Genomic DNA, 11,398 nt, shown 5'->3' with positions numbered 1-11,398 from the left:
TTGACACGCCCGCCATATAGCACTGCTAGAGCATTGCTCTGCTGAATCTCCTGGAACTCTCCTCGTAGGAACCCAGTTTCAAAGAACGTGAGGAAGTGTTTGCTGTAACGGCTGAAATCGAAGTTAACAAAGAGCATTCAAGTTTGCATCATGCGAGAGAAGACGTCAAACCCGCTATCCACGCCCTTGCATATGCAAGTCTTTGATGCCTGACGTTCATTGGAGATGTGCTGGCAGATTCTCAGAATGAATTTTCATAGTGGGGTTGGTGGGTGAGGGGGGTGATTCACTTCTTCATGTCATCTGCCTGGTGGTTACTTCCTTTCGGAAAGAAAGATTCGGATGTTACGTGCTACAAAATAATCTTGGTCTGGGTATCATCGACTCTGTTCATTAGACAAACTTTGAGGAATTGAGATGGCTTCGTTGTGGTCGGCTTTCGTTAGCTACTTTTCAGCAGCACCAGCTGGAACTTTGTCAAGGCATAGCTATGCGGAAGCGGAGAGGATTGTTCTTGAGGTGCTTGATATTTATAAGCAGTTGAAAGCTATGAAAAGTTTGAAACCTTGTGATGAAGTTGATGGGCTGTTTGAGAGGCTGGTGGATCACTCTATCTTGAACAGATATTCTGAAGTGACGGACTTGGTAAAGTTTTCATCAACTCACGATTGAATCCTCTGTTTGTTAACGAGTATAGGTTCTACAAGATCCAAAGCTACTTGAAATCAGATCAGACTTGAGAAAGGTTTGCGATGTCGCAGAGTGCTGTCTTGAGTTCCATTGGGCAGACATCATCATTGGCCAAGGAGAGTCATCTCCAGAAGAAGGTGAGGTCTTTCTCAACATTCTCATGTGCTCTCAAACTCACCACAAGCAGTTTTCAACCGTCTAAAACTCTTCCCATACTTTGAGAACTATGTCGATCTCACCAAACTCGAGCTATCCGCCATCTATGGCGTCCGACAAGAGACGTCACCAATCTCAAGAGTTGCCTTTCTCGGATCTGGACCGTTGCCTCTTACCAGTCTCTGTTTATGTGGAGTTGCTGGAGATCCACTTCAGCTACCTGGAATTACTGCACCTCCAATATCTGTACTCAATATCGACATTGACACTTCGGCTATCTCAAAATCGAAAGTATTGTGCGAGAAGCTCGGCGATAGAGGAAAGCGGATGGACTTCATTTGTTCGGATGCAAGGAATCCAGATATTGACTTGACAGAATTCGATGTTGTGTACCTGGCTGCTTTAGTGGGAAGCACTCAGAAGGAGAAAGAAGAGGTACTTGTGGATGTGGTCTCGAGGATGAGTGAGAATGCTTTGTTGGTGATTAGGAGTGCTGATCGATTACGGAGACTTCTGTATCCGGTATATATTTCTTGTTTAACAAAGAGGAAAAGATTTTGAGCTAATGTTAAGCATAGGTATTTGACCCCAGCAGTGAGACGGTCACGAAGTATCTGGATATTTGTGCTGTGGTACATCCATATAATCATGTCGTGAACTCGGTGGTTATTGGGAGGGTTAGGAGACGAGAGATGGAAAGGATTCATTGCAAGTTGTGAAGATAATGAGATTCTTATGCATAGCGTTGAGGTGGCTTCAGACTTATGGGCAACAAGCAGTAAGCATTAAGCATTAAGCATTAAGCATTAAGCATTAAGCATTGGGTGACTGTAATATCGTTTAGAACAGTAGCTGTGTCTCCCGACGTCCTTCGTAGCGTCCACACTTTCCACAAACCAACAAACTGAAACGTCTTACTCAAGCCCCAAAGCAGCACGCAAGCTGTCCCTATGCTCCCCAAGATATTCCTTGAAACCCATCATCTCAATCCCCCACTTCCTCACCTCCTCCACATCAGCTCCACTCCCATCGACCCTCTGCCAAACCTGCGTAGCAACAATGGGACTAACACCCTTCAACCTCTCTACCTCCTCCTCACTCCTATATCTCACCTTCACCTCGACTCCACCCACCTCACTAACCACCCTCGCAATCTCATCCATATCCAAACTCTCCCCCGCCAGCTTGATGATCTTTCCCTGCATATCACCCCTCCCTTCCAACGCCGGAACAGCAAACCTCCCCACCGTATCCGCAGCACATAGCTCAATTTTCGTTCCCTTTCCAAAAGCATTGAGCAGTACCTTGTCGGTCTTCAACTCTTCTCCCCATGTAAATGCCGCCACGGGGGATAGCCAGTTGCTCATCAACCACGCTGGTTGTAGCACTGTCCACTTCTGGAAGTTCTGCATGACCAGGTCTTGGATTTTCTTCTTGTTGGACCCTATCGATCTATTAACATACGCTTTGGACGGATTTCTAGGTACTGAGAAGCTTTAAAGACTTGAAACATATCTTCTTTGATGAGTAGCTTCTGAGGATGATCATAAAAATCGCGGCTCCTAAAATGGATACAAAACAAAAACAGAAATAACATACAATAGATTGCTAGCCAGGCGAAGTTGGGGTCGAAGGAGGCGAAGGACAGGTGGGACTCTGCTCCTGTCGCGGTTGAAACGACGCAGTGGGTTATAGGAGGAGAAGTCGAAAGCGCGGCGGTTATGACGTTTTGGGCGTGAGTTAATTCGAGGAGTTGATCTGGATAGGTGGGAGAGACCATTAAGAAGAGGGCGTTGCAGGACTGGTGGGTGTTAGGTTGGCAAGTTTGTTTGTGAGGGTTTGATGTTTGCTTTATGATGCCATTAAGAACTCTGAATGGGCGTCGAACGTTTGAAGTCATGAGTATTGTAAGGAACGGGTATGTACATACCTGAGCAGTAGCAGCAAGAGCATTGATATCATCAAAGTCTCCTTTGAATAGTTTCGCTCCAGCTTTTTCGAGTGCTTGAGATGCTGGTTTGGAGGGGTCTCGGACTAGGGCATGTACTGCATGTCCCGAAGTAAGAAGATACTTGGCGACGGCGCCTCCTTCTGTGAGTATGTTAGTTTTATCCAAAACCTGTCCAAAGGGAATGAAGGACTGGTTTGTAAGAAAATGAGTGTCGGCTTGAGACTGAGACCGGAAGCGAGGACTTGTGAGATGAGAAAGTTCAACAATCTCTACCATAACGTTTAAAACAACTTACGGCCACCAGTAGCACCTGTTACGAACACGGTAAGCTTCTTCGACATTGCGTTCTTTGATATTGGTTTAGTGATATAAAGTGTGTTCTCAATCACTTTTCAATGAGAAAGATGGAATTTCTAGAAGTTTAAATAAACCCTTATCTTGGACCAACACTGCTTACTGTAATGCGAGTGTCAGCAGTACCTAACCTCTGCTTTTATATATCCAAAGTAACACGAATGAGAACAGTTCTTGCATGCCTGATGAATCAGATTCTGACCATATACTAGCATGGCAGAAAGAGCGAGGCGCTGTTCATTTGCGGAGGAAGGAGCGAATTGTGCATGAACCGCAGACCTGACAAATCAATGAGTGATACTCGGCAAAGTACATAAGAATTGTTGGAAAAGGGGTCGAGACTGGTGGTCAGAAACAAGCGTGGTCAGACGGAACCGAACCCGAGTTCTAAAAACTGGGGCCAGAGCCTCATGCTTAGCTCAGTTGACAAATGCCATTTATGACCACAAGAAAGTCCTGAAAAGGAATTGATCAGAATCTAGCTTTTATAACTCGAATGATTCGTGCATGCTCACCCCCTCCTTTTCAAACAATACAAATATACCCATCCGTGAACACCAGCGCCGCCGCTTCCTATGAGAAATGGAGAGGTAATGCCTCTCACTCAATACATCCACAATCTTCCTTGTTCCCACCAGTTCTATATTCCCTCTCCAAACTCGGACACTTCCACGCAATCTCCCCAGTGCTGCACTGCAATAGAATACCCCATAATCTCTCTACAGTATGCCCCAAATATGGCTTCTCCAAACTGTCTTCTTCCCCATAAATCTGTCCCTTGGCCCATCTCCCTTTTCCTTCTTCTCCGGGGAGCTTCTTGGGTATCTTTTCGGGAGCGTGAGCCCATGCATTCGTTTTATCTTCATTGACCAACGCATCATAAAGGAGCTGCCAGATTTCCTTCTTGATACCACGAATCCTAGCCGCTGTAGTGATGAAGTTGTTCCCGTACGTGAGAAGGACACTCTCACATTTCTTAGACTCTGGTCGTGCAGCGCTCCACATGCTGGGTACGAGGTGGAATGTATCTTCCCAACCCGAGATATCGTAGCATCCTCCACACCAACACGTTTCGTGGTCTCCGAGATTCAAAAACCCAGTTTTGGGAAGTGCATCTGGGATGGGAAATCCAGCTGCTACGAAATACTCCTCGAATCTGGTATGGAGGAGCGGAAGCAAGGTTTCGGTCATGCTGTGTGTGCTGAGGAACATCGTTTGAACGGGAAAGTTGTCCCAGCTGTAAAGAATATGGTGGAGGAAGGAACTTGAAGCACCACCCACATTACGAAGGGTTTGAACCGAAAGCTCGCCTTCAAAATCTCCTCTCAGATATTCAGGACTGGTCTGCGAAAGGTTAAAAGTGGGGTCTCTGGTATAAACCTTTACCCTTGGGGCGAGATGGCCGATGGAGTAGTGTCGTGCGTATGTGTTGACGAGATTGATAATCGATTCCACAGAATCACCTGCTGAGTGAGCAATGACTACATCAAACGAACGAAGCTCTGGTGGTCGATACATGGTATCGAGAATGAGCTTATTTGGACCAAGCCACGTTCCGAGATTGCGGTGATAGGCAATGGTATCAACCCAGAAAGTAGTATTAGTGCTCACCAGAATGGCAAAGACGATCGTGGTGGAGATCAGGACAACGGAAAATTGCCACGGCTCGGCATGGATAGGCTGTGGTCTGCGCCGAAACAATCGTAAGAGTAGATTCATAAACCGAGGCGGGTAATAGGCAATGTGTTTCGGTCCAATGCTGATGATGTAGATGAGTGTAAAGGCGATTACCTGTGTCCAAGTAATGAAGTTGGTTTCATTACCGAGGACTCCAATGACGAAGGTCCAGAAGCCGGCCTGTAAGGTCGAAGCAACAGCATCTCTTGCCTGATCACTCACTTCCTCCAAAGCGCCGCCCACGTGCTCCTGGGACATGAATGGATATGCGCTCAGGATCGAGCTGCCAAAAACTATTTGCAGGACAACGCCAGGCCCAAGATTCATCACCCGGTACAGGACGGTCCACGTCTGAGAAATCGCAGATGCCGCAGCGATATTCTCAAACTTCATAGTAGCCACACCAGCCAACACCAAGGGAGGAATTCCGGCAAGCAGATAAGTCTGCAAAGGAGTCTCCCATGACTGAGGTCCTTTGGTTTCAATTTTCGGCCCTGCTTTGGAAACAGCTTTGGCAAGACTTGCGAGTCCGAAACTAGCTAAAAGAATGCTCAAACCGTGGACATTAAGTCGGTAGTCATCGTAAATTGCAAGACAAGCACAAAATACGATCACCACGATACGATAAACTTTTCTCAAAGAAGTGCTCTGTCCTCTTGGAAGCAGGTGAATTGTATATGCGAATCGAAAAAGAATGCTGTCGCTGACATAGGTCAAAATCTAAATTGCCATTAGAAATGCTTTGCACGTGTTCGAGAGCCTTACCGGCAGCATCGCAAGCAGTGGAAGGTTTGGGAAATGGAGGACAGCCTGAGCTGCACATAATATCGAAACAGCGCCGATAGACGAGGAAAGAAGCGTTCGAAATCCCATGAAGATGGTCTCGAGCCAGGTGTGCTTCTCATCTTCTGGTTTCCGCCGTGCTGTTCGGAAATGTTTGAGTTTGGCGAGGAGTACGATCAAAACCACGCAAGTGTACGCTCCCAATTGAATGAGCAGAACATAATAATAAGCTAGAATGAATCAACTTCTCATCCGGCATCTGAATTGGCGATTACAACATCGCATTGAGCAGACTCACGATAAGCTTCAACGGCAGTCAGCACGTGTTCTGCATTCCAACAGCCTCAAATCCAGGGGTAACCGGACGAGCAGATAGCAGGGGACTCACGAAAACCACTATTCAATATCCTCCTCGCCGCCAACGTGGCTATCGTCATCAAAATCATCCAAAAACTGCTCTTCATGCTCCTCCTGCTGCCGAGCATAGAGCTTTCTCCGGTCTTCTCCTCATCTTCAGAATCGTCGTGATCATGACCAGCTAACAGCGTCTCATCGTCGTCGGCACCACCTGCGTCCTCTGGATCCCCCCGTGCGGCAGCGTAATTGGGGAGTTTCCAGTCGTCCATCTGGAAATTTCATCCCTCATCAATGCGTCAATTGATTGCAAAGAATGAAAAAGAGAGTCAAGAGCTCATGATGCAAAGTCCCAATTGTTGCTGGACACGCAAGCGCAAAGGTGTTATGTTGTGTTGCAGGCGGATCGCGGAAATGTCAAACTGGACTCTGCGGCGCGGGATGGCGACCAACAAGGTTAGCCTGACTTTCTTCTAACCTAAAGCGGCCCTCCACTTCGAATTTAACCAACCCCGGCCGGTCTACCGTGTCTCCGCCAAAAGAAGTTTCACTCTAATTTTATTCTTGCGAGTGCCGTTTGTTTGAGAGATCGGACGGAGACGAATTCTTGTGTCAGAGAGTACATGCTTGAATCCGATTTTCGAGAAAAATGGCGGAAAGCCTTGATGAGTAGGTGGAATGACGCGCGGCGAGAGGTTTGGAGTGAACGATTCGGAACGAAGAGCCTGGCAAAACTGTAACTTGAAGATAGAGATGGCTCAAGTGAGACTCGAAGCTGTGGACTATTGAAATATTCGAAGAGGCGTATAGTTTCAAAATGAAGTAAACAAAAAGTATGCGAAAACCGATAGCCTCACCGAACTACGGACTCGTATTATGAGTGAAGACGTTATCCGCTTATTGCAGTCATTATTTCTTGACACAACTTCTTTTGTCGAACATTTCAAAATGTATTGGGGGACAATTATCAGAATCAGCTGTTTTGAATGGAACGACAGGATCTCCGCCTGTCTTCCTAGACACTCAGCCCTAAGGCCCATCAGATTGCCTTTTGCGGAGACGCGGGGCTTTTCCCTACTTTGATAAGGGGTTAACTGGCAGTGATATGCCCCGCCAACAAGCCTCAATTCATTACGCCCTCAACCATTCAGTTGATATTTGAACGAAATACCCAAGCGTTGTCCTTGCAAAATGATATTATCGGGAAAGGTAAGATTACTTTTCAATTGTTTCAACTCCACGTATTCCTATCGACTCCGCATGGATCACCTACGCCTACCCTAATCCTACATCTTAAAACTCAACAACGCTGACACAAATGCATCTATCTACTGTACAAGTGCCCTGCATGTCTTCCACATGGCCAACCAGAAAGTCCACCAGAAAAACGCCAAGCAAATGCATTCATCTCCTCAGAACTCCCCCAGAATATCCCGTACTCTTCGTTCGGATCCAACGCTGCCCATAAACAGCTCGATACTCAGAGACTCAATCAGACACAAGTCCACTCCGCAAAAACACACCATCTCGCACTCCTGTCCGCCAAGACTAATCCTCTCCAAACTCCTCGTTCTCCAACCTTAATAATGGTCTCCCAAGTGCCGCCATCTCCTTTCTCAACACCCTGCCCTGTACTCTGCTGCATCTTATCGTCCTTTCTCATCAGTCTCAAAACCTTGCCACCTGGAGCTTGAATAGCCAATTTGGCTGGTTTTCTCGTACTGGTGCTTGGATTTGAGCCGGAAGCAGATGAACTGTTTAACGACATTGCCGAACTCGGACGGATGAAAGGAATAGGCGATGTACCACCAGGATTCGGTGAAGCTACAGCCACTGAAGATGGATGCTGTCGAAATACGAAGACAAAGGTATTGTTCCAAGCAAGCCGTTGGCACTGTGGTTGTGCAACATAGATATCGTGCCGCTGAGCATGAGGTGTTGGATGCCGTGTTAAGAATTCGTAGGGTGGGTTATCTCCAGTATGAATGATAGGTAACGCAAAGGCGAGAGGATGTGGGATATCCCTGATAGATTGCATCAACCCTCGTGGCCCTGCATAGATCTTGAGAATACCTTGCCCTTCGTCACCAGGCAGCAGAGCCTTGACCGTGTATCTCTTTTGACCGCCAATCCACTCGACTTGTGACAAAGCACGCTTCTTCACCACCTCTCCACTCTCGAAGAAATCGCCATCAGCATCTCGCTCAAAAGCTTTTGCTTCAACTTCGGCAGCGCATTCCACCTCGGCCGGGACCGTGAATTTGATCTGAACCAGCTCCAAGTCCTCAATCCGAATCAGACTCGTGTCGTAGTCAACCATTTCAAGATAGTTCTTGAAGAACGGAGGACAGGCACATGGCAAAGCGAGTAGAATTTCGTGAGCGATTGGTGGACAAATGTGCTGATGTTGATGCTTTTCTGGGATATGTGTCCAACAAATCTCAACCGGCCGCGCCAGAAAGTACCAACTTTCTGCACATTGTGAGCTAGCACTGGAGTACAATCCTCGACGAGGATGAGATGGAGAAGCAAGTGAACAATCCATGATCCTCCATTCCCCATCAACGACAACGGCGTTCCACCAATGGTTGGAACGGGGCATGATCGAGAGCTCTGGAACCTCACCCGGAGTCTTGAGATATCCTCGGATGATTTCGCAGTGAACACCAACAGAGACACACATCTCGGCGACAAGTATAGCAACTTCTTCGGCACAACCTCGCTTAGTTTGTATGACTCGTCTCGGATCGATCTCTGCTTCGAAATCCTCCTCCCAAGTGACCTTCTCGCTGACCCATGTGAATATTGCTCTGAGTCTCTGAACGTCACTTCGATATGGTCTGCAGACGAAGCCTGTAGCCAAGCTGACAGGATTCGTCATAGGCGGCAAGCTGTTGATGAATCTTGCGTTCTTGTCCACGAGGCTGAGATTTACAGCCTGGAAGTTTGTAGGCTCCGTCACCGGGTGCCCATTCGCTCCTTCATCGCCATCACATATCTCATAGAGTTCCTCGACAGGGCTGATTGCAGGGTGGTCCATCATCATACACCTCTCCTTTCTCTCAACAAGCTCAATGCGACTTAAGGAATTGGATCGATTGACGTCTCGTCGAACTTGAACCCAGTCGTTTCCGTTCCCGTTCCCACTCCCACCGAGACCCATATCACTTGCCGCATTGCTAGGAGTAGTATTACTGAAGCCACCACCGCCAATACCAGTGATCCCATTTGACATGTGGGAGGAGGTGCCTGGTCTTGGCGATTCTCCTGAAGCAATTGTGCTCCTAGCGCTTGCCGCTCCAGTCTTCGCTGTCTCGATAATCTTCTTGAAGAATCCACTCTTCTTGGCTTTCGGAGCAACAAGACCACCAAGCATGCTGCCCGACTCATCGCGAAATCCAGCCTGAGATTGGGTTCGGGATTGCCCAGATGCATGACTGCTGTGATATGATATCCCAGCTACACTGCCTCCGAAATCTGCTTGACTGCCATTAAGCTCCATGAATGGGTCTCTCCGTGAGCCCATGGCACTCTGAGCTCGACCATTCAAGGCCTCCTTCTTCCTAGCCAAACTCCCCGCACTTGTATACGACATGCCACTTGCTGAGGCGCCACTCATGAGACTTCGGTCTGTTGCGGTTGTACTCGTGCTGCCGTTGGTAGTCGTACTCTTGTTGCCAGAAGAAGATGTGGTGGAGTTGGTTTTGGTTGTGAATGTTCTCCCAAGCATGGAACGTCCTACTTCAAAAGCAGATTTCCGGTGCCTTAATTTCGGGTCTGCCGGTGAAGAGCCAGCCATAGAGGATTGTGGTCGAGCGTATGCGCCCTTGGATGGAACAGCAGGCCCAACATCATCATTGTCATCTGGTGGAGGCATGGGTATTGGTTTGCCATTGTGCATCATGTTTAGTCGATATTCCATTCTCCTGACATAATTGCTCAGTTGTGGAGGCTGGTCACCATATCGGGAATTCGAGCTCCCCTTGTATGGTGACTCCTCCTCTTCATCGCCATCAAAATCATCCTGATGTGCAATCCCAATTGCCGTATTGGGGCGTACGGGACCTCGACGTTTGGCCTGGATGTATGTCTGATCAAAAGCTTCCGGTGACCAAGGATTCAACGGAGGCGACGGTGATTTCTTGTCTCTCGACATTCCCATACCTGCTAAGGAGGACATAACATCGTCCATAGCATCTCTGAGCGGCGACGGAGTCATACCGCCCGCTGGAGATGGTGGACATGGAGAAGCTGCACGAGGAGTATGGTACCCACTGGGATGTTGGTTGTAGGAACTGTTCGCTCCGTGTGGAGTATATGTAGTTCGATGTGGCGGGGGTGGAGGTGGTGGAGAGGAGCCTATGTCAAATTGTGGGCTGGGAGACGCAGCTCGTGGTTGGTTATGGTATTGGAAAGATGGAGCAAGAGAGGGTGCTCTGGAACCGTAGCCATGATGCATAGGAGGAGCTGGCGATGGTGCGCGAGATCCATATCCGTGATGCATTGGAGGTGCAGGAGAGGGAGCTCGAGATCCATAGCCATGGAATTGTGGTGATGGTACTCGTTGGATATTGCTGTGAACCCCGCCTCTAGGAGCGGGGGAGGGCCCTCGAGACAAGCTCTCTTGTTTTTGGATTTGTGTACGCTTCTCAAGCCCAGCATCTGGTGCTGCATATGCCGTGAAAGGTTTTCGAAAGGCTTTCGTCTTGGTCTTCTGGGGCGCTTGGGGGTTATTGAATGGACTCGTGCTTGGAGAGCGTTGTGGCATAGGGCTGGACGCTCTGCTGGCTGGTCGAAAGTTGTCGTCGAGAACCATGACAAAATTCGAAGGAAATAGACCCATCATCCTCTTGTCTCTCCATAGCCTTCCCATCCACCATGATCCATCACCAGCATTTAGACATTCTATAAGATCTCCCTCAACGAAACCAAGATCGCGTTTGGTCTGCGATGCTGTTAGCATTGGATCCGGACGCCAAATTTGAACCTGTTACCTCTCCTCCCCAACTGTACGTCGCCCTCACCCAACAAGGGAATCGATTTGGTAGACACTGAGGCTCAGTCATAGTAATTGTATTTCGTGGATATAACGAATGGCAACGCTCAACCAGCGCCTCGTGGTCCTTCACCACCGTAACATTGACGCGTCGCAAAAGGGCGCACTGTAGAATAATGGTCTTCTTCTTAAATTTGTAAACAGATTTGTTGGCAATAAGAGATGAGGATATTCTTCGAATACCGGCTCAACGTCAAGATGTCGAATGTCAACAAAGGCAAGATGGACCGTGCGTACTTAGCAGAAGAAGCGACGGGTTTTGGTGGGTCTCCACGGTGGTTGCTACAGAGAACAACATCCCTGCAGAAGCTAGTCCACTTACAGCGCCTGTACCCCAAAAGTACCCTTGGTCGCTGCACATTCGACCTGCAGCTTGA

The 11,398-nt window shown here is 48.1% G+C and overlaps 4 protein-coding genes across 4 annotated transcripts; 1 reads left to right on the top strand and 3 right to left on the bottom strand.

Moving 5' to 3' along the window:
* Nucleotides 1–57: 57 nt before the first annotated feature.
* Nucleotides 58–1,619, top strand: LY89DRAFT_632617 (Nicotianamine synthase). Its single transcript, XM_018211311.1, has 4 exons — nt 58–645; nt 698–827; nt 878–1,368; nt 1,425–1,619. The coding sequence occupies exons 1-4, from the start codon at nt 418–420 to the stop codon at nt 1,563–1,565; spliced, it is 990 nt and encodes a 329-aa protein (XP_018061094.1). The 5' UTR covers nt 58–417; the 3' UTR covers nt 1,566–1,619.
* A 141-nt stretch (nt 1,620–1,760) lies between these two features.
* LY89DRAFT_790378 (NAD(P)-binding protein) lies at nt 1,761–3,138 on the bottom strand (the record flags this gene model as incomplete). Its single annotated transcript, XM_018223359.1, has 4 exons — nt 1,761–2,290; nt 2,446–2,647; nt 2,777–2,937; nt 3,093–3,138. The coding sequence occupies 4 exons, from the start codon at nt 3,136–3,138 to the stop codon at nt 1,761–1,763; spliced, it is 939 nt and encodes a 312-aa protein (XP_018061093.1).
* A 419-nt stretch (nt 3,139–3,557) lies between these two features.
* Nucleotides 3,558–6,368, bottom strand: LY89DRAFT_404936 (uncharacterized protein). Its single transcript, XM_018207287.1, has 4 exons — nt 6,000–6,368; nt 5,910–5,915; nt 5,594–5,841; nt 3,558–5,548 (listed from the first exon to the last, which is right to left on the bottom strand). Exons 1-4 carry the CDS (start codon nt 6,235–6,237, stop codon nt 3,752–3,754), a joined length of 2,289 nt encoding a protein of 762 aa, XP_018061092.1. The 5' UTR covers nt 6,238–6,368; the 3' UTR covers nt 3,558–3,751.
* A 799-nt stretch (nt 6,369–7,167) lies between these two features.
* LY89DRAFT_661792 (uncharacterized protein) lies at nt 7,168–11,219 on the bottom strand. The gene is made up of 2 exons (XM_018212622.1): nt 10,960–11,219; nt 7,168–10,910 (listed from the first exon to the last, which is right to left on the bottom strand). The coding sequence occupies exons 1-2, from the start codon at nt 11,029–11,031 to the stop codon at nt 7,458–7,460; spliced, it is 3,525 nt and encodes a 1,174-aa protein (XP_018061091.1). The 5' UTR covers nt 11,032–11,219; the 3' UTR covers nt 7,168–7,457.
* Nucleotides 11,220–11,398: the final 179 nt, after the last annotated feature.

Source organism: Mollisia scopiformis (genome assembly GCF_001500285.1).
Source record: "Mollisia scopiformis unplaced genomic scaffold LY89scaffold_41, whole genome shotgun sequence".
Lineage (NCBI taxonomy): Eukaryota > Fungi > Ascomycota > Leotiomycetes > Helotiales > Mollisiaceae > Mollisia > Mollisia scopiformis.
This window is presented reverse-complemented; position numbering and strand designations above follow the sequence as displayed.